Raw genomic sequence first — 22,968 nt, 5'->3', positions numbered from 1 at the left:
AGCCAAACTGAGAATATTTCACAGGAAGCTTTAACTAACAATACCCAATCTGAATCCCTCTCTGTGCCACTTCTTTTATCCATTTGACTCCAAGGCATTGTAAAATGTGAATTTGGAAATCAATTCTTTTGCCCAGCAATTCCAAAGGATCAATGACCATATCGTCCTCTCCAAAGGCTCTATTAAAAAATAAAATGGGGAAAATGGGAATTAATATGCAAGATGGTAGTGACTTTGATCTTATTTGGATGTAACTCTAAACCAGCACTGCGCTCTGGACTATAGAGCTAATTAGGTATAGCGAGGGTCTCAATCTAACTTGCAATACAGTTTCTCCCCAAACCATACCCATTTCTCCCACATCTGATGTCATACATGTCATCAGATGTGGGGCATGTAAAGATCATATTGGAACTTAAAGTATACCTTGAACTAATCAGCTGATTAGTGCTGCCCAAGCCCCACTGATATCAGTGATGCTACAGAGTTGCTGCACAGCCAATTGGGTTTGCTCTGAGCTTGTCAGCTGATCAAGTCCAAGGCTAGTTTATAGACCAACAAAGTCATAAGGTAAGAGATGGCAAACCTGTGACCTTCCAGATGTTATTGGACCCTATCTCCCATCAGCCTTAGCCAGCATGGCTGATTGTCAGGGATTATGGGAGTTGCTCCAACAGCATTTTGAGGGCCATAGTTTCCCCATCCCTGGACAAGGTTAAAAATAATCTAAGTATGTCTCTGCTCTATGGCTTGGAGTTGAAAAAGGCAGAAATGTCAGAGGCAGGACGTTGTTGGTGATGGTATTGTACTTGTGGGTCTCATTCCTTGTGGAAATCCATATGGCTCCATATTATTAAAGGTAAAGGTAAAGGGACCCCTGACCATTAGGTTCAGTCGTGACCGACTCTGGGGTTGCGGCGCTCATCTCGCTTTATTGGCCGAGGGAGCTGGCGTACAGCTTCCGGGTCATGTGGCCAGCATGACTAAGCCACTTCTGGCGAACCAGAGCAGCGCACAGAAACGCCATTTACCTTCCCGCCAGAGTGGTACCTATTTATCTATTTGCACTTTGACGTGCTTTTGAACTGGTAGGTAGGCAGGAGCAGGGACTGAGCAACGGGAGCTCATCCCGTCACGGGGATTTGAACTGCTGACCTTCTGATCGGCAAGTCCTAGGCTCTGTGGTTTAACCCACAGCGCCACCCGCGTCCCATTATTAGCTTTGTTTAAAATAGATTTTTATTTCAATCTGCAACTTATTCATTGCCATTTTGGATCAATTTCTACAGTTTAATGGGTGAATGTTTTAAACAGATGGTTTTATTTGTTTTATTTCACAACTGTGCACCACTTTGTGAGGGCTATTATGCCCAGAATAGTGGTTTAGAAATATTTATAAACAAATGTATAATAAATTTATACCTAGTCAGACCTCAAATGTTCTCTGTCAGTTAGAATTTTTATCTGTAAGCTTCAGAAGAGGCAGTAAGAAACAGGGTTGTCAAGTTTCTGCCTCCAAGTTGTTAAATGTACAGTGGTACCTCGGGTTAAGTACTTTGTTCGTTCCGGAGGTCCGTTCTTAACCTGAAACTGTTCTTAACCTGAAGCACCACTTTAGCCAATGGGGCCTCCTGCTGCTGCCGCGCCGCCAGAGCAAGATTTCTGTTCTCATCCTGAAGCAAAGTTTGTTACCTGAAGCACTATTTCTGGCTTAGCAGAGTCTGTAACCTGAAGCGTATGTAACCTGAAGCATATGTAACCTGAGGTACCACTGTATAGGCATGTTTCCTAGGTAGTAGGAAAGATACAGCCCCCACTGTCTTCTGCCCATTGCTCCATCAGCCTCTGCCCATCCTAAAGTCGTGTCTGTTGTACAACAAATGGGAGAAGAAAGTAAGCAATGGAGCTGGCAAATCAGTGAGGGAAGAGGAAGGCACAGCAGCTGCATAATTTCCTGGTGCATCACAGCTTTTAAAGCAGGCGTGGCTGACCCATGCCCCTCCAAGTGTTATTGGACTCCATCAGACCATGGCCAATAGTAGAGGATGATGGGAGTTGTAGTCCAACAACGCCTAAAAACCCACAGGTTAGCAACCCCTGTTTTAAAGGTACAGGCATAAATCTTCAAGTCAAGCCCAAGTAGCCTTTCAAGAAAACCAACAGCAGGTGCTCACCTGCCATTTGGAGAGCATGGAATGATATTGATAAGTATGATGGCTTCCTCCATTCCTTCAGAATTCAGGAGTTCTGTTTGTTCCTCAAGTTTCATGCAATAAGCAAGGGACTGGAGCCAGATGTGAGCAGATCCTAAATGGATTACTTCCACGGGATCCCAGAATGGATCGCTTTCTTTGTCAACCTGCACATCTTCTCCATCTAAGAAACGCCGATAGAGCTCTTCCATTAAAAACTTTCTGTTGATGAACTTGGGTTTTGACCAAACCCATATCTAGAGAAATGAGGTAACTTGAATTATTCTAATCATAAGGTTCCTACTGTAAAAACTAAGTTGTATTTCCAAAAAGCTGACTTATGGGCTGCACATGTCTTGAACAAAGAATACAAAGAGAAGGGGACAACCTTGGGAGACCAGATCTGGCGCTTTGGCATCAGAACCAGCAGCCTCCCTTGTCAAACTGGAACCAGCCATTGAGACAGTAGCAGGGAGGACTTTGGACAGGCACGGAAAGCCCAGCTAGTGTAAAATAGAGTAGCCTGTGAAGCGTGCACCAGTCTTTCTCAATACAACTTGCCATGACTAATGGTTGAGACTACTTTACCTGGTTTGTAACTTTGTGCACCACTTTAACTATGATCTCCTTTTGCAGATCATAGCCTCTAGAGTCAGAGGAAGCCAAATTTTTCACTTTCAGTTCCAAAATTAGGTCCTGTTAAAAAAAAGAAAAGAAACCACACAGTATCAAAAAGGTTTTTTCTGTAGCTGACTAGCTTTCAATTTAGAAAGGTAAAAGAGAGAAATGTCTCAAGAATCATTAAAATTGGGTGTATATGCAAAACACTATAGTGCAAATTCCTTTTTAATGGTATAAGAGGTAGATGACATAAACAGTAGGTAGTGTTAATAGGTAAGATAGATAGATAGCTCTCTCACAGTTTAAAGAATTGGACTAAATCACAGTAAATCTTGCAAAAAAGAAAAAAAGGTAGATGCCAAGTAGTTCTTGTGGTTGCCTTCTCCTGTCTAATAATGCAGTTTTATTTTCTAGGAGAGACAAAATCATAAATTGTGATATTTCTGAAAATGGAGAAAAAGTCCACCATCTTCCACCAGCGGACTTCCACTATCACCCCCTCAAAAAAAGAAAAGAAAAATAGGCCTCATCCTGCAACACAGTACAACGTAGTACATACTGAACAATGCAAGCAATATAGCTCATCAAGGGAATGTAGCTGTGCAGATAGCTGCAGCACCAGCACGGGCTGGAGACCCAAACGCAAAGAGACAAAAATCATCAAAGGCACTGGACAAGTTAGTCCAACCCCTAAACACACTTTCGGGAACACATATTGTTAAATGCAGCCCCTCTCTATTGCAAGAAGCATTCACTTTATGTACTCCTTTTGTTTCACCATGCAGTACAGGGTTGAGTGTTGGGTTGGAATAAACGACAGACGAGTAGCAGGTATCATATGGGAGGCATCCTCTCGAGCATGTCTCGGGGAAAGTATTTGTTTCTGCACATGTTTCTGCACAAACCGCTCCAAGCTGAAATATTCCTAGGATGTTCAGTTCACAGTTAGTTCACATAAACATGGCATTCTGACCTGTTCTTAATGCATAGTTGATTACATCTATGGAACGTGATTGATATGTCCTTTTAAGTTTTGCATTATCAATCATTTAGTAATTGTTTTAGGTCTTGTTCTATTCATCACCAATTATAATTTAATTAGGAGGTTTTCATGCCTGTCTAGTTCTGTGCTCCCTTTCTCAGCCTTTAATCTATCAGTGATTAATACCTATATGTAACCTTTGCTTTGTACTTGTGTTAACCAATCAGCAACAAGCACATATGTGGCAATGCTGTATTATTCAATAAAAGGGACTCCCCGAGACATGCTCGAGAGGATGCCTCCCATATGACACCTGCTACTCGTCTGTCATTTATTCCAACCCAACAGTTGAGAATTAGGCTTGCAAGCTTTATTCTCAGCCCTACAGGAGGAGCTTTTTTTCCTGAAGAAAATAAATTTGTTATTTCCCATAGTTCCATGTGATGATCTCTGGTTTGGACACACAGAATTACCCAACAGGTGTAATCAGTGGACTATCAGGATGACTTTTGCCTGCAGTAAACAATGGCATACGCAACCTTACCTTCCTCAGCTCCACACTCATTTGATTGGCTTCAGCAACCAAAGGCATTAACTTAAGATAATCATGGAACACAGCAAGGACGCTGGGATCTGGCTTGCCATCCTTCCTGTTTGCAGCACCTTAGGGAAAAAAAGCACCTTATCATCAAGTCTTGGCAAGAGCAGTTTTCATGGTTATGGCAGAGAAATAAATGATTAGGTTACTGAAATTTCAGCTGCTGTGCAACTGAACATAAGTTGGACTTGTGCATTGTTGAAACATACAATAATCATGCTAGATTAAGATTGGTTGAAGTCTTGGAACTGTACTAATTGGCAGGGTTGGACTACCCAGAAAAATATAGACATTTATAACACAAAGATACACCACTCTGATTAAAGGAAGCAAAATCTGATGCCTATGATACAAGCACTAGGTCCCCTTTTGCAGCCATTTTATGCCTCCAGCAGAACAGTCATGTGAGCTGGTGACCAACCCAAGTTAGGAAGTGAGCAAAAACAATGAGAAGTTTAAAATACGAAACTGCACGTGCTTGAAGTATTTTCTTCTTTGCTAATTTTATTAAGGTGTGTGTGTGTGTGTGTGTGTGATCCACGAAATCGTATACAGTAATAAATGTGTTAGTCTTTAATATACTTCAAGATGTATTTTTGGATACTTTATTTCTTCCATTCCTTTTTTGGGGGCGGTAGGGGGTGCCTTCTTTTGAGAACTGCACTAGGGGCCCCAACCACCTTAATCCAGATTTGTTCATAGTATATTAATTTAGCACCATGTTTAATTTGTGTTAGGATTAATATGTGGACCATTCATACCCTTCAATCAAGTTATCAGGGTGGGTAGCTTACCATGAAATATTAAGGTGTAATAAAATAACAAATAAGCCAGGAACAACAAATCTAGAAAATCAACAAGAAAACTAATATATTATAGTGCTTACCAAGTTTATCTACACTGAAACCTTCTGCTGCTGCCAACTCTGACTGAATGAAATCATAATCGTATCTGGTCAGGTCCTCGCTGGTGCGATCTGAAGGTGGTCCAATGTAGAGATATGCACTATTTGACCCCAAAATAATACGGTCCTGAGGGATTGAGTATACAGGGCTTGCTGAAAGCCTTTCTACTGCACAATTGGTTGTTAAGCATTATATTTAATTATATTTTCAAAGCCTGAAAGCTGTCTTCAGAAACCTGGTCTTTACACAGCAAGAGTTAGTGTAATAGCTAAGAAACTGAGCTATATACACAGTACACCGAAGCATGGGGAAATGGTTAACAAACAAAGAACTTACCAGATGCTGCAGTTTAGTTTTCACGGCAATGGGGACACCATTAACAATGACTTTACACTTATCCCGAGGTGTTATAGTAACTTTACCATCAGCATTTGTGAACGTTGCATGCTTATCCAAAATGCTGAAAGACAGTTGTAAAGCAAGCTATTCAAAATCGTGACAGGCATCTTTCACTGCACCATCAGAGTAAAATTAGCATTGCTTCATTTCTAGTAAAAATAGGGAAGGAGAAATAAGGCACCATTTGGAATAAGACTCAAGGAAAAGTGGATGGGAAGGGTCTCAAGCTCAGAGTCCGGATGCTTTCTATGACACGGGTCCCAAGCTGGATCCTTCATTATCTCCAATGAAAAGATCTCAAGGTTCACTAAAAAATCTGTCTAAAACCTTGGAGAGCCCCTACCATATGGAACAAACAGTCAGATGGGTTAGATAGACAAATGGTTATTAATATTATTATATATTTTAATGCTAAAGTAGGCATTAAATAGGTGTAAAACCCCAGTTACAATAAGAGGAAATGAGGTCCCTTGTGTGTTTGAGGCTGCATTCAAGTTTGGCATTCCCACTTCTCAACCATGTAAACACAGGACTGATGCCACCCGGTGCTTATATGACCCTCCTCACTTATAGAAAAGGCCAAATGATCCAAGACAAACTAAGAGAAAGCAATAAATTAAACCCACATCAAAGTTTTGAATGAAATATCTTGCAATGTTAGACAGAGCCTTAGTTATAGAGATAGGTAATAACTTTAGTAAGCATCATCTAGTACAGGGGTCAGCAACCTTTTTCAGCCATGGGCTGGTCCACCATCCCTCAGACCATGTGGTGGGCCAGACTATATTTTGAAGGAAAAAAAGAATGCCCCTATGCCCCACAAATAACCCAGAGATGCATTTTAAATAAAAGGACACATTCTACTCATGTACAAACAAGCTGATTCCCGGACCGTTCGTGGGCCAGATTGAGAAGGCAATTGGGCCGCATCTGGCCCACGGGCCTTAGGTTGCCTACCCCTGATCTAGTAGCATATTTATTCTTTCTATCTCCCTCCCAACTAATTATAATCAAAACCAAAATAAGTTACCACATTGTTGATGAAATTTCCTGCAGAAAAGGAATAAGCTCATCTACATACCCTAAACCTCGGAGAGTTATTGCATTTGAGGATGATTGACCAACATCCGAAGAACCTGAAATAAAACATTTCCTGTGTAAACTTTGCTTTGGAAAACTGTGGTGAACATCTTTTTTACGGTATATATAAACATGATTCCCTGTGAAATGCTAAATACAAAAACAATCTGGGTGGCTAGGAGTGAGCTTATTTGGCGGATATAATTGCAGTTGGTTAATTTACAAAAAGAAAAAGCTTTATCAACATGCTAGACAATAAACTAGAATAATGTATACATTTAAAAGCATGTGCAACTGAAACTGTACATATTAATCTCATTTTATTTTAAGCATTTGTATGCTCTTCCATAACTCAATATTCTGTGGGTAAGCAAATACACTGCCCGATTGAATTACCCTTTCCGCCCTTCCATCTTGTCTCCCCAGTGGTAAAAGTTTTGTTTGCAACCTCCTTGGAAAAGGACTCACTTGTTTTGGTTACATTACTCAGATGTGTAATAATATAAAATGGATTACCCACCTGAGCAACACACATTTAGCACTTAAACAAAATAATACCATCTTGAATGAAATATTTGAGAACGCCCGAAAGCTGAGGGTCTTCGTTGATATTCACAAGGTAAGGACATGTCTCCATCATCCATCTTTCCTGTGGAATTAATTAAACCTTATTTCAGCATACTCTTCCCACTAAATGACAGCCAACAACATATGTGACAAGTGGCTTCCAAATAACTAATCTCTTCTTTCCAGAGACTGCACCTGCTATCATAAACAAGGCTAGCAATTCTTCCTCTGATGAAAAATCTAGCTACTTTAATAAAAATGCTCAAGGTTAAATGTAAGAATAGGTAAGAATTCATACAGGACATAGCATCTGTGTGGCTATCTGTAGAGTTCCTGGACACCTACCCCCACCCCCAGTCATTCTGTCACTATTATGTTTCTCAAGATTAGATAGGAATTGCATGAATTCCTTGTTCCTATATTTTTGGTTCCTGATAACTGATCACACCACCCCATGACCAAATACATGTTTCTGCAGCTATTAGCAACATAGAGGCCTTTTTTGCAATTGCTCTTCCCCATACGCCTGCATGCATTTTTAATTTGTTGCACCCAGTCGCCATATGAACTGACCTGGCCCTGCAATCATCATCTGAGGCCCGTTTTCATGTGCCCTCTCCACGAGAGGTCCGGAGGGTGGCAACATGAGAAAGGACAAAATCAGGTGGTGGCTACTTGTTGGTGGAATGCTCTCCCTAGGGAGGCTTGCCTGGAGACATCATTCTATATCTTTGGGTGCCAGGCAAAAGCTTTCCTCTATATCTAGGCCTTTGGCCTTTAACTATCCATGTTTTTAATGTATTACTTTCCCCTCTTAGTTTTAAAGTATCTATGTGGAGTTTCTTATTTTTGTTTGTTTGTTTGTTTGTTTGTTTGTTTGTTTGTAAGTCACTTTGGATTGCCCAGGACAAGATACAGCAACTAACAAATTCAGTTAATAATAATAATAATAATAATAATAATAATAATAATAATCTTCCTTCAACACTGTAATTCTATAGAACGATATTTTCTGAGCACACACACTGCAACATTTTATACCCAATAAAATGTGACATATTCCAAGGGTTGTATATTTGCTGCTGTGGAGGCTGCTGTAAGTTCTTCAGGTGGAAGGCGGCAACCTCTATTGTAGTACCTTAAAGGTAAAGGTAAAGGTACCCCTGCCCGTACGGGCCAGTCTTGACAGACTCTGGGGTTGTGCGCCCATCTCACTTAAGAGGCCAGGGGCCAGCGCTGTCCGGAGACACTTCCGGGTCACGTGGCCAACGTGACATCGCTGCTCTGGCGAGCCAGAGCCGCACACGGAAACGCCGTTTACCTTCCCGTTGGTAAGCGGTCCCTATTTATCTACTTGCACCCGGAGGTGCTTTCGAACTGCTAGGTTGGCAGGCGCTGGGACCGAGCAGCGGGAGCGCACCCCGCCGCAGGGATTCGAACCGCCGACCTTTCGATCGGCAAGCCCTAGGCGCTGAGGCTTTAACCCACAGTACAAGAGAGCAAGAGCTCTCTCACTCATTTCAATAAGAAAGGAAGTTTTGAGCAAGCATCCTTTTCTGTATGACGGGCTGCCCTCTCCCTTGAAATTAATGGGGAAGCCTACTTGCACAAGACTCCCAAGTACATAGTACCATATTTTTCGCTCTATAACACGCAGTAGACCATAACATGCACGTCGTTTTTAGAGGAGGAAAACAAGAAAACAAATATTCTAAACGAAACAGTGGATGTGTGATTTTTGTGGTTCTGCTGTGGCCACAGACATGTGATCTGACAGTGAGTTTGAAGTAGCCCAATGCAAAAATCCTGAGGATCCATGTGGATCCATGCTTTGTAACCACGTTTTTGCACCACTGTGACCCCAGGCAACAGTGGGTGCGTGATTTTTTTGGTGCAAGATGTAGCCATGGACATGCTATGTGATCTGATGGTGAATTTGGGGTGACCCAGTGCAAAAATCCTGAGGATCCATGTGGATCCGTGCTTTGTAACCATGTTTTAAGTGGGGAGGGAAGGAAAAGCACTCAAGGGACAAGGAGCATGCATGGGGTGTGTGGAGAAGGATGCTGCTAATAATGCTATTTAGCGAGCTGAGTGGGGAGGAGAGAGGGACAGAGAGCCTGCTTACTTTAAAGGAGCCAACTGGACAGGAGCCGCTTACACTTGTGTAAGTGGCTCCTCTCCTCTCCCGCTTTGCTCCTTTAAAGCAAGCAGGCTCTCTGTCCCTCTCTCCTCCCCACTCAGTGGCTCTTCTCCCGCTTTGCTGTTTCAAAGCGAGCCACGGAGGGGGGAAGGAAGGGGAACCATGGATCCTCTGCTCACAACTGCAGCAGATCCCCCCCGCCACCCATAGGCATTCACTCCATAACATGCACAGACATTTCCCCTTTCTTTCTAGGAGGAAAAAAGTGAGTGTTATGGTGCAAAAAATACGGTATATAGTCATGCTAATTAGGACGGCCTTTCTGAACCGGATCAAACGAACATTTTGGGCACAGCTTTCCAAACTATGCGTTGCGACACATTAGTGTGTCGGCTGCAGTGTGTTGCGCAAACACTCCCCGCACTCCTCCCAGAGCTGGAAAGGGGTTACTGTAACCTCTGGTTTGCTAGTAAAAATGACTTACTGTGTCGTGAAATGATGCATGTCTAAAAAGTGTGTCACCAACATGAAAAGTTTGGAAAGCTCTGGTTTGGGGTGTATGCACACCACACATTTAAAGTACATAGCTTCTGTCAAAGAATCCTGGGAATTGTAATTTGCCTCTCAGAGCTATAGTTCCCAGCACCCTTAACCAATTACAGTTCTCAGGATTCTTTGGGAGGAAAAACAGAATTTAACTGTATGGGTCCAGCACTTTGCTCCAACAATTGCTACTTTAAAAACACTGGAAAGCTCTCAAGCTGAGGAATGATGGAGATGGACATCCAGTGTCCAGACGTCTTGACCTGAGTTACTGCAGCATATTGCTGCTCCCATTCTTTCCGGGCTTCTTCCAGACGATATTCCCAGGTAGCCTGAATGGCTTGAATCCGCAGCTCATTTTCAGCTAGCAAACAGCGAAGCTCTTCTGGAAAGAATAAACAAAACTAAACTAATTAAGGATGCAATATGAAAACAACAACAATAAAAATCCAATTTATAAACAGCATTCACTCTTTCTCTCTCCAAATGAATTCTGCGGTACCTTCTTTAAGCCACCCTGAAATAGCAGGCTTGAAATACTCAGATATTTATGATTCTTATATATTCCGTAACTGAAACAAACAGTTCTTAAGCACTAGTGAAATATTTATAGCTAGGATCTTTAGCCATATGTTCCAGTGCTTCTATCCTACCAGAAAAACTGATGAAAGGTTTCTGGATCTATTTTAACTACCCCTAATTTATGCATATTGGAGATCCTTGAAGAAACTTTGGCTCACATTACCTATGTCACATGGTAGGCACTGCATTACAAATGTTGTCTACTTATAAGGTCGGGTATAGAGTATTTTATATAGTATTTCAAGGTCTGCACTGCTTGCAGAAGGAATAATCCTTTTCTGACTGAAGCTCAAGCAGCACCGATCCTGTGAGGTTCAGCGTGTTTTTAGTTATTGGGGGTGGTGGTGAGGCCATTTGCTTCAGGCAGTGCATCTGACCGCCTACCCACCCCCACCACGGGGCTGCTGCCAGCCTCACTGGGGGTTTGTCCACGCCGCCAAACCAGCCCTGTTGCCCTCATGGCTGGCGCTGAGTCTTCACCGCCGCTGTTGCATTGTAGCAGCAGTGCAGGCACAGCAACAGGTGAGGGTACAGTGTGTGGTGACAGAACTGGCACCAGCGCAGGCACAATCGCAGGGGCAGAAAGGGGGAGGGGACCTGGATCTGCAGGGGGGCTACACTGAGGTCCACTCACGACCAAGCACTACAGGGAGAGGTGGAATAGCTACCTCATGCTCACAAGCAAGCAGGCTTACTTGGTGTCGGTAGTGTTGTAACGGTGCATTACAGCACTGCTGCTGGGTAAAGCCCGTGAGTGAACCTGCGGGAGAAATGGGGGAGCTGGCAGCTGCAGGAGTGCTGCCACAAGGGGGCAGGCAAGATGCCAACCCCAGTGGGCCCCAAATGCCTCAGCATTTAGCTCTTGCATGTGAGTGACCTGTTTCCAAGGCAGGTATAACATACCTAGCTCTGTTCGCCTTAATACACTCCTGATAGGCTCATTCCCTTAAAAACAATGGGTTGGATTCCAAGGACCACTACAGCCCTCTCCACCACCTCCCTGAAACCTGCTCCTGAGGGGCTAGGGGACCTCCTCAAACAGATGGTAGGTCCTCTGTGGGGCTGTGGTTGGAGGGCGGGGGGGGAGGGAGTGTGCTAAAGAGAGTGTGCTTGAGCTAGATGCCTCAGAACCCAAGCCTCGCCACTTTGTAGAAGTCTCTCAGAAAAGGAAAACAGTAGAAAAGACAGCAGAATGGTAACACGAGGTCTTCTAATACAATAAATGTTGTTTCTTCCTCAAGAATACTTACTTGTTTCATCTGCTACCGTTTTACCAGAGTTTCCAAGGCCTGACAATCTGGACAACAGATGACAATTTTCTGCCTTCAGCTCATTTATCAGTTTCGCAGTTGGACCTGCATTTATCACAGCTTTGTTCTTTATCTTTTTGGTTCTTTCAGATTTTTAAAAAAACCGGGGTTGGGGGGTGGGGGACAACGACTATTATTGTGCTGTATAGCAAAAGCAAGTAACATAATCAAATGAAACATACCCTCACGAAGCTTCAGTGGCAATTTGGAGGATGCAAAAACAATAGTCATGGCAACATGATTTGTTGTGTGCTGTAAGGCCCTTGTTTCCTCTTGTAAGATAATAAGCAGCCCAGCCCAGTTCTCCTTCTCCAGACAGTGAGAAAAAAGACATCCCAGTCTCCCTTAAATTGCTTCCCCTCCTCAACACTCCCTTTTCCCTGGGCTGCAGCAAAGGATTGACATGAGATATAATTAAAACACAATAATGACTTAATTTCCAGAGGGGTTCCCATGTTACTTTTTGCTGCAAGACTAACACAAAGTCTTGTGGCAGCTTGAAGACTCACAAATTTATTATGACTTAAGCTTTATTGGCGCCTGCCAACCTAGCAGTTCGAAAGCACCTCCGGGTGCAAGTAGATAAATAGGGACCGCTTACCAGCGGGAAGGTAAACGGCGTTTCCGTGTGCGGCTCTGGCTCGCCAGAGCAGCGATGTCACGCTGGCCACGTGACCCGGAAGTGTCTCCGGACAGCGCTGGCCCCTGGCCTCTTAAGTGAGATGGGCGCACAACCCCAGAGTCTGTCAAGACTGGCCCGTATGGGCAGGGGTACCTTTACCTTTACCTTTTAAGCTTTACTGGAGTATAGTTCACCCCATCAAATGCATGAAACATTATTATGAGTTGCAGATAAATATACACACAGGATTGTACAAATGCATTTAGAAATAAACGAAATGTAGAAAACTTCAGATGGTAATAATTAAATTCTTAACAGTGGCCATTCACAAAAAAGTAGTCAATCCCATATAAATCCCCTAAATGTGTTCTAGAAGTTAACTTGGTCTGGAAAAAGAAACAGGACCTCTAATTCAGGAGTATGCATTTAAAACTAACCACAGAGCCTAGGACTTGCCGATCAGAAGGTCGGAGGTTCAAATCCCTGCGACGGGGTGAGCTCCCATTGTTCGGTCCCAGCTCCTGCCCACTAGCAGTTTGAAAGCACGTCAAAGTGCAAGTAGATAAATAGGTACTGCTCTGGCGGGAAGGTAAACGGCATTTCCGTGAGCTGCTCTGGTTCGCCAGAAGCGGCTTAGTCATGCTGGCCACATGACCCGGAAGCTGTCTGTGGACAAATTCCAGCACCCTCGGCCTATAGAGCGAGATGAGCGCCCCAACCCCAGAGTCGTCCGTGGCTGGACTTAACGGTCAGGGGTCCCTTTACCTTTACCTAACATTTCTAGGGTGACAACAGTGGATCAGATCTTGGAACAGAGTAGTATGTGCCCACACAAATAAATAGCAGCTAATGATTATTTAATTTCTTGCTCTCCTTTGAAATCCATATCAATCACTTCTCTTACAAGATGTGAAAACAATATACCTCTCAGCATATCGCAAAGTTGACAGCGTCTCCTCATAACACATGTCTGCTGGACTAATAGCTGCAATCTGCAAATATGTTGAAGGACAAGTTTCTTTTCAGTTATTTGTTCTATACTGCGACGACTACTACTAACAGAATATGAATTGGTAACTGGCTGACTTCTTAGCCAAATAAACCCCTCTCAGATAAATGTTGATAACAAAATACTGTAAACAAAAACAAAAACAGATAGCAAACCATGCTGCTCTATTGTGGGAGTGCGTGGGTGGAGAACCTCCAAAATAAGAAGTAGAGAAACGTTTTTAGGAACAACCAAACTAGCAAACAAACTTTCTAAAGCAGAAAGACTTTGTGGCTTTAATTTCATGCCAACTTTTGATTTCCTCCCTGTCTCCCCCTGCCCTGTTTTTCTTCACATTCAACTTAATTCGGAGTTCTGAAAAACAGGAATGCTTAACACATTTTTGTGTGACATATGGGCTGGTCATAATTGCCTTATTGCATATTATGCATTAATGTTTCCACACAGCACCTGTGTTCCAAGAATGGCTTTGACTGCACATATAGAGGCGAAAGCGGTTTCACAAACCACTAATGTAGCCTTCAGTTGTTTTGTATTACAACTCCTATCCTCCCCAGCCAGTATGTGCTGTAGTCCAAAACATCTGGAGCTTTACAGGTTGCTGAAGGCAGCACTAACATGACAAGACACAACAGCCTCTTTACTTCAGATAATATACCTGCCCAGATAACGGCTTAAGAGAATCTGGCTGTGAAATTCTAAATGCCTCTCAGTGATTGAAATTGGGAATGGGGGAGGATAAGATATGCAAATGCAGTTCAGTAGCCAGGGCTGGGGAAATATTTCTCATTCCTAGGTGTGATGTAATCAGCATTCAACCCCCAAGTAGCCAGTGTCTCAGATTTTTTCAGTCCTTTTTACTGCACCCAAACAGCAAACACCACAGAATTATGTACACCGTCTCAAATGTGTTTACAGAACAAGAAACTACACATTTTCATCTTCTAGTGGGGAAAATTGCTATTACCAAATTTACCAGGGGGGGAAAGCTTTACCATAATAGTTCTGCTGTTTCCTCCCAAAGCAGATTGCAAGAGTTTTGTAAGAACTGAATCTCTATAAGGGACGTGCAATACTTTCTTCCCTACAGCAGCCTCAGCCAGGGCACTAGAAGAACAATAAATGATAGAAGGGAAAGAGAGTGAACAGGAGATTTATTTCTTTAAAATAAATCAATCATATATCTGAGTACCATATTCACTGAATATGTTGCAAAGCTAAAGAGCACAAGAGTTTCTATTTGTTACTGTTACATATGTGAATTAGTCATTTAAGGTCATTGGATGGGATGTGGGCTGATGTTCAGGAAATGCTTAAAAAAGTGGCAGTACTTAAAAAGTTTAATATCCCAAATAATACATTAAAATATTTATTTGTCAAAAACATCCCTTAAAGGAAGTTAACAGAAAAGTGAGATTCTCTTATCTCTGAAATAAGGGCGTACTACTCAGGGAAGTTTCAAAGTTTGGATTTCTAAGACTTGAAGCTTTGAATATATATTTACTATAAGGATTTTTTTAAAAAAATCATATGTACATAAGACAGGAGTGCCTGGCGTGCCCTGGTCCATGAGGTCACGAAGAGTCGGACACGACTAAACAACTAAACAACAACCTGGTACTTTAAAGACTAATGAGCAAAAAGACAGGAGCCTGCCCTAAGATGCTTATCATGTAATAGAAAGTTACTATTCATGCAATACCCAAGGGATGGTTAGGTCACCTCACAAAATCTATTTTGTACCTGATAACATTTCCCAAGGTGGTCAAACTTAGATTTACACGTGACCCTTCCCTCAGCCTGTCTCCTTCGGATCCTGATGATTTTTGTCTTTCACTTCCAGCCAAGTCTACCAGATTTATAATGGATTGCTTAGTGATGTCTTCTCTAAGAAAAATCTACAAGAAGCAGCATTGGGGAAAGGAGAGAAGGGGAACTTCATCAGTGCAAGTCTTTTAAGTTCTCCTCCTCTTGACCGGCATTTGCAGAGGAGACATTGCTACTGGACTCAGCACATCCAACTACAGTACATGCTTCACAAGTTGATAGGGCTCTAACCAATCAAAGCAAAACTCTGTTGGCTCAAAACAAAATAAGTAGTATTCCAGATTTCAAAACATGCAAAACCAATTCTTGAAACTGCAAACCTAACACAAAAGATGTTGCAAACTGTTTAGTGGTTCTAGAATCCCTCTTCCCCCAAGTCATTTTTCCCTCTCCTGTCAACCATGGCAGGGGCCTGCTTAATGTTATTGCTTAACATCCAAGCCAATGATTTTGACAATGGTGTGCAACAAGCCAAGTCCACAAAATACCAGATAGCAGCTCCACTCTCAGGTCTTGTCCGCATGCGCTAGAAACTCTTGCATGTGCCACTCTTGCCAGAGGATCACTATGCACAACCTATTAAAGCAGTGTTTTGATGATCTACAATATATCCATGGAAATAGCACGAACCTCACAAGGAATCCCATGCTTTAAGATCTAACTCTCTACTTACATTTGGCCACACCTAAAGTGTTTTGTACATACCTGTTTGAACTGAATGGTGATGACCATGTGAGAGCGACTGCTGGTGGCATTCATGCTGGTTGAAGCAGTGGTTCTTATTTTGGTACCTTGTTCCATTAACCTCTCAATCTGTGCATAACTGTCGCAGGGCACCAGTTTCAAGCCATCCACATAGAAGCCTTGCTGTTGATCTTCCCGTAACTTGAGTCCACCCCGCTTCTTGATTTTAGAAAGCAAGTCTATAACCTTGGGTTGCAAACAAAAGTGTCTTATTACAGCAATTTTTTATTGAAAATAAGGGGAGTTCCTAGCAAAATTTTATATATATACAATTGTGTATATAGTTGGGATTAATTGGCAAAAGAACAGTATATTTCAGAAGTATTTTTTTAAAATACTTGCAGTAATGCCACAAAAACACATCAAATAATCTCATTCATGGACAAAAATAATTGCACCCTTGGTACATGTAGCTAGAACACAGGCCCATTTCATGGTTTATAAAACAATTGCAACTCTGTAGAACTGACAAGTTGGCAGGAAATATGGATACTCCCGAGGAGTCACATGATCTGAAGTAAACATGTGCATATACATGAGAGATAAATACAGTCATATCTCGGGTTGAAGTAGCTTCAGCTTAAGCATTTTTGGGTTGCGCTCCGCGGCGACCCGGAAGTAACGGAGCGCATTACTTCCGGGTTTTGCCACTCGCGCATGCACAGACACTCAAAATGACGTCACGCGCATGAGCAGAAGCGGTGAATTGTGACCCACGGATGCGGGTTGCGTTCGCTTCAGGATGTCAACGGGGCTCCAGAACGCTCCAGGGGTGATATGATAGCCATGTTCAAATATATAAAAGGATGTCACATAGAGGAGGGAGAAAGGTTGTTTTCTGCTGCTCCAGAGAAGCGGACACGGAGCAATGGTTCCAAACTACAAGAAAAAAGATTCCACCTAAACATTAGGAAGAACTTCCTGACAGTAAGAGCTGTTCGACAGTGGAATTTGCTGCCAAGGAGTGTGGTGCAGTCTCCTTCTTTGGAGGTCTTTAAGCAGAGGCTTGACAACCATATGTCAGGAGTGCTCTGATGGTGTTTCCTGCTTAGCAGGGGGTTGGACTCGATGGCCCTTGTGGTCTCTTCCAACTCTATGATTCTATGATTCTAGGATGGGGCTTGTAGATTAAAGGGGGAAATATTTTGGTTATGTATACAAGCCTGTGGAAGCAGCAATACTTGAAGAATGAGAATCCGGCAGTTTAGTATAGAAATGGTTTCTCTACTCTGACTCAAAGTGCTATTAGTCTGGCATTACTTCTCTAAATATGAGACTACAATAGTGTTGGCCCACACAACATTGAAGGTAGGCTACTTAATACAGGTGTTTTCCCTCCCCTCGCCAAAACCTGCTTCTGCAAGCAATTTATTATTATTATTATTATTATTATTATTATTATTATTATTATTATTATTATCCCACCCAATCTTGAATATGCAAGATTGGTGCAGTGTCACATGACCTGAGTGTAAATGACTGGGTTTATTTTTGAAATGTTAACGTCTTTCTGAACAAATTTCAAGTTCTCTGCTATTAGAAAACATCCTTTCTTGTATAGGTTCTAGGGGAGAAACACTGAAAAATAAAAGAATGAAATAGTGTCATTCACTGCAATTACCTGTTCATTGTAAATTTCCAGCATGCTAAATGTGACCTGCAGATTGAACAGCAAAATACAAAAAGTCACCGTTTCTAGTATGAACAGTTTAAAAATCAATTCAGCAAAATTCAGCAATTTCATGTGTCAATCTGCATTGAGTGCACTGAGCCTACTCAGCTATAGTGTTTTTTTCAACTGCCTCCACACCCAGTTTCTCTCTTTCTTATTGCATTTTATTCACACTCTTGAGACTCCAACAGCTTGAAAAGTTGCTTTTTAAACTGCTTTTATATATATATATAGAGAGAGAGATCAACTCTCAGCAACAAACTAATACAGCTTATAACTTTGTGATTTCATACACACACCCATAATAGAAATTGTGACTTTTTTGTCACTAGAATCTTTATGTGATTAATCTCTATGGGTTTAGCTACTCAGAATCGCTCCTTTTAGGGCCTAATCTGTATCATCCTTCAGCACCATGGCATAATATGTTTAGGTTTACATATATACACCCCTGAAACACAAAAACTGCAATTAATATTGCCCAAATATAGAATATGTTTTAGGCATCCAGCAATGCTGGCATTTACAAACTTTTACACAACTTGAACCAACCTGATATTGCTTGTTCTGCTCTTGGTTTTGAATTGTTTTAAAGAGCTCTTCACACACCACTGGGATTATGCCTCTGTTTGCACCATATCCAATCATGGAATAGCTTTTCCCTGAGCCAGTCTGACCATAAGCCAAGAGGGTAGCATTGTAACCTTGCCAAGCGCTGTCTAGAACTCCTTGCCCAAGGTCGCGGAAAACTTCCTTCTATAATGGGGTTTAAAAAATAAATAAATCTAAGTAAGATTTATAAGAACACACATATAAGCTGTCTAGTGCCCATATACATAGGATCTTACTTGCCTGCTCCAGTGCTGCCTTAATATGAAGGCTCAGAAATGCAAAAAAAAGGGTGCAAGGTAACCGGTACGACTTTTCATGTGCATGTGAGTTAGTGCAACTATTTTGGGAAAGATATTCACAGAAATAAGTAAAATCACAAACCAGAATATACTGTGTAATCCATGCCTAGGTATATTAACAATCTTCAACATAACCTATACATACCTATACATACACAAAGAACTTATCACCTTTCTTCTGGTAGATGCAAAAAACTGGAAAGGACACAATGGAAACAGACAATTGTTTTATCTGAAAAACTACCGTAACTAATAGAGTACAAGCCCTGAATGACATATCTGATATGGATTATTTTTAAAAAGGCACTCCTTTATAAAATATTCAAATGAACACCCTGATCGCTGGCACCCACCGAATGCACACATAGACTTAAGAGAACATTTGATGCATTAGTCTTCTGTTCTGGAGGGAGGGGACGGGAGGGGAAGGCAAGGCAGGGGAACAAATTATTTTGATAATGCTTATGTTTGTGTTTTCCTTGAAAATCAGTAAAATATTTGAAACAGAAATGTGAGGAAAATAGTCCTCAGCACCAGAATAGATGCCAATGTGTGTGTACAGTGTGCACTATTGCACACACTTTTGTTGTTGTTGTCGTTTAGTCATTTAGTCGTGTCCGACTCTTCGTGACCCCATAGACCAGAGCATGCCAGGCACTCCTGTCTTCCACTGCCTCTCGCAGTTTGGTCAAACTCATGCTGGTAGCTTTGAGAACACTATCCAACCATCTTGTCCTCTGTCATCCCCTTCTCTTTGTGCCCTCCATCTTTCCCAACATCAGGGTCTTTTCCAGGGAAGCTGAGGCTCCAATACATTGCACACACTAGGAAGGACATTTTACTTCTTTTGGTGGCAGCCCCTTGGATATCATGAAGCACTGCAGGTATGGATAGGTTGGTCTTGGTGCACTGACCATATCAGATACTCCAAAAAGTTCAACAATAAGGTTCTCTAACACTGTGCTCAGAGCAATGACAGTTGTAAACATGCAACCCAAGTGCAGATGTGAAAATCTAGGCAAAGGAACTGGGTTTTTAAATTCAGAACTTTAGTTTTCTTATTGAATCCAACCTCTGCTTCACCACCCTGTGAACTGGTCCTAGCGCAGAATGAGTAGTTATGCTATTAGCATTGCATTGCGAAAGAATACATGACTGTATGAAATGCATTTTACCTGTCCTGCATATTTGCTGTTTGGCCCGGCTGAAATGAGCTTGCCATCTTGGTCCTTTAAAAATCCATTGTGTGACCAATACGCCAGGTCAAAGGTAAATGTTTTTACATGGCTTGGATTCCTGGGATCATGTATGCTTGTAGTGCTGCAATTCATAGAAATCACACATCTGCTGCCTGCATTCTTCTCTCTCTATTGAAATTTAAAAATTCACATTAATATTTAAAAATTAAAATTCACTCTCAAGAGTGGTTCAACAATTAATCCCTATTTTCACTGAGCTGAGAATTGCAGCTTTGTGGGGAAAATAAGGGTCTCCTAACAACAGAATTACAAGCCTAGTAGATGAAGGGAACGCAGTGGATGTAGCCTACCTTGATTTCAGCAAGGCATTTGACAAGGTGCCCCATGATATTCTTGTAAAGAAGCTGGTAAAATGCGGTCTTGACTATGCTACCACTCAGTGGATTTGTAACTGGCTGACTGACCGAACCCAAAGGGTGCTCATCAATGGTTCCTCTTCATCCTGGAGAAGAGTGACTAGTGGGGTGCCACAGGGTTCTGTCTTGGGCCCAGTCTTATTCAACATCTTTATCAACGACTTGGATGATGGACTCAAGGGCATCCTGATCAAATTTGCAGATGACACCAAACTGGGAGGGGTGGCTAACACCCCAGAGGACAGGATCACACTTCAAAACGACCTTGACAGATTAGAGAACTGGGCCAAAACAAACAAGATGAATTTTAATAGGGAGAAATGTAAAGTATTGCACTTGGGCAAAAAAAATGAGAGGCACAAATACAAGATGGGTGACACCTGGCTTGAGAGCAGTACATGTGAAAAGGATCTAGGAGTCTTGGTTGACCACAAACTTGACATGAGCCAACAGTGTGACGCGGCAGCTAAAAAAGCCAATGCAATTCTGGGCTGCATCAATAGGAGTATTGCATCTAGATCAAGGGAAGTAATAGTGCCACTGTATTCTGCTCTGGAAAGACCTCACCTGGAGTACTGTGTCCAGTTCTGGGCACCACAGTTCAAGAAGGACACTGACAAACTGGAATGTGTCCAGAGGAGGGCAACCAAAATGGTCAAAGGCCTGGAAACGATCCAGGGGTGATATGATAGCCATGTTCAAATATATAAAAGGATGTCACATAGAGGAGGGAGAAAGGTTGTTTTCTGCTGCTCCAGAGAAGCGGACACGGAGCAATGGTTCCAAACTACAAGAAAAAAGATTCCACCTAAACATTAGGAAGAACTTCCTGACAGTAAGAGCTGTTCGACAGTGGAATTTGCTGCCAAGGAGTGTGGTGGAGTCTCCTTCTTTGGAGGTCTTTAAGCAGAGGCTTGACAACCATATGTCAGGAGTGCTCTGATGGTGTTTCCTGCTTGGCAGGGGGTTGGACTCGATGGCCCCTGTGGTCTCTTCCAACTCTATGATTCTATGATTCTAACTCTCAGCATTTTTAACTACTGTTCCCAGGATTGTCTGGGGGAAGCCGTGCTTGTTTGATGTGGCATGATACTGCTTTAAATGTATAGTACAGACAGGGCCTTATTCAACATTTCATCTATGCTGCACATTTCAAATGACCATTTATAATGTATTACACACTACCAGAGTTCTTTGAAAGTGTTAGATATTCATATAACGCAGTACCTCCCATCACTATCCACATAAATACACCAAAGGGCCCTGCAACACTACAATCCAAAACCCAGTCGGGCAGCAATGGGGCTGCCATTGTATCTCTGCTGCTCACTCTGGTACGAAGGCAGTGGGGTCTCCAACCTGGAGCTAGCACAGCAGTTGGGCCTGATGACATCAAGTGATAACAATGGGCCCAACTCAGCCCCTCACCTCCGGAATGCCCGGTTTCAGAGCTCCCTGCTGGCATAATTTTTACCTGTGGACAGCATGAAGAGCTCTGTGCCATCAGAATACTTTATCAAAGGCCAGCAGGGCAAGGCAGTGGGGTGCCTCTGTCCAAACCTCCCATGATAACAGAATCATAGAATTACAGAGTTGGAAGGGACCAAGAGGGTTATCTAGTCCAATCCCCTGCAATGCCAGAATCTTTTGCCCAGTGTGGGGCTTGAACCTGCAAGCCTGAGTCTCAAGCGCTACCAACTGCGCAGTTCTCAGAGAGGGGGTTTAGATGGTTTCCCAAAGAAGATTTGAGGGCAAAAAAATCTTCACATGCTAAAGCATCCAAAAATGAAACACATCACATTTATGTTCCAAACAAATTTACTTAGAAGTTAGCTATACTGACTGTAATAAGATCTATGCATGCTTGAAAATGCAAGCTTAAGCAGCAATTATGATTGTTTCTTATACTCACGATCTTTTAAGTGCTGCTAAAAAATGAGCAATTTAGAGGAAGTTCAAGCTTAAAGCCTGAATTAAAATGTTGTGGGGTGGGGAGGGAAACACACACCATCACATCCATGAGAGACCCATTCAGGAGTTCAGAATAAGGCTTAAAACTTAAACGTAATCATGCCAGGAGAGTAGAAGCATGTATGAGCACAGGCTTGGAAGAAACAGTAAAGAATGGATTTTGGACATTCAGAGTTAAATATGAAATGCTTTGGTGGTATCAGTAAGGACATTTCTGCCGGAGAAGACCTTGGGATCTTTGCCTCACGTGAAAAGCTGCTTCCAGATTTGGTTGCTGATGAGAATCAAGATTAATTCAAGCTGATGCAAAGCAGAGAAAGTAGAAGTGTTGCACTGCTAGAGTGGCTAGCTTTTCTTGGATCAGAGGTCTGAATTCACTCTCGGACAAGCCTCTGGAGGCCACATGCTGGCAGTCACTTTGAACAGATGGCGGGCAACGGGTAGGAATATAGGAAGCGATGTCTAACCATTGGGTCCATCTAAACCCAGCACTGTCTACGCTGGCTAACAGGGTTTGTAGGGAAGGGCCAGTGTGCTCATGCATACCCTCTTGCCCCTCATATGCTTACTTAAGCCTTGATCAGAATGCCTCAAGACAGATTCATATTTGTATTCAGTCTGGAAGTATCTCCATTAGTGAGTCACATTTGTCTCTTCTTTTCAAACCTTTAGGAG

At 42.3% G+C, this 22,968-nt stretch overlaps 1 protein-coding gene across 1 annotated transcript in view; it reads right to left on the bottom strand.

Moving 5' to 3' along the window:
• LOC307212304 (kinesin-like protein KIF28) overlaps positions 1-22,968 on the bottom strand; it is a 31,086-nt gene that overhangs the window by 6,435 nt on the left and 1,683 nt on the right. Inside the window, 17 exon segments of the mRNA XM_079969471.1 lie at positions 45-179; positions 2,175-2,449; positions 2,781-2,888; positions 4,340-4,458; positions 5,280-5,424; positions 5,635-5,758; positions 6,779-6,833; positions 7,336-7,426; positions 10,294-10,415; positions 11,863-12,005; positions 13,469-13,536; positions 14,549-14,660; positions 15,297-15,451; positions 16,086-16,310; positions 17,746-17,781; positions 18,349-18,552; positions 19,883-20,074. Of these exon segments, the coding sequence (XP_079825597.1) occupies positions 45-179; positions 2,175-2,449; positions 2,781-2,888; positions 4,340-4,458; positions 5,280-5,424; positions 5,635-5,758; positions 6,779-6,833; positions 7,336-7,426; positions 10,294-10,415; positions 11,863-12,005; positions 13,469-13,536; positions 14,549-14,660; positions 15,297-15,451; positions 16,086-16,310; positions 17,746-17,781; positions 18,349-18,552; positions 19,883-20,074 (2,309 nt within the window).

The sequence above is a fragment of the Podarcis cretensis genome (genome assembly GCF_951804945.1).
Source record: "Podarcis cretensis genome assembly, chromosome: 3".
In the NCBI taxonomy this organism is placed as follows: Eukaryota; Metazoa; Chordata; class Lepidosauria; order Squamata; family Lacertidae; genus Podarcis; species Podarcis cretensis.
The sequence above is the reverse complement of the archived record's forward strand: the minus strand, read 5'-3'. Positions and strand labels throughout refer to the sequence as shown.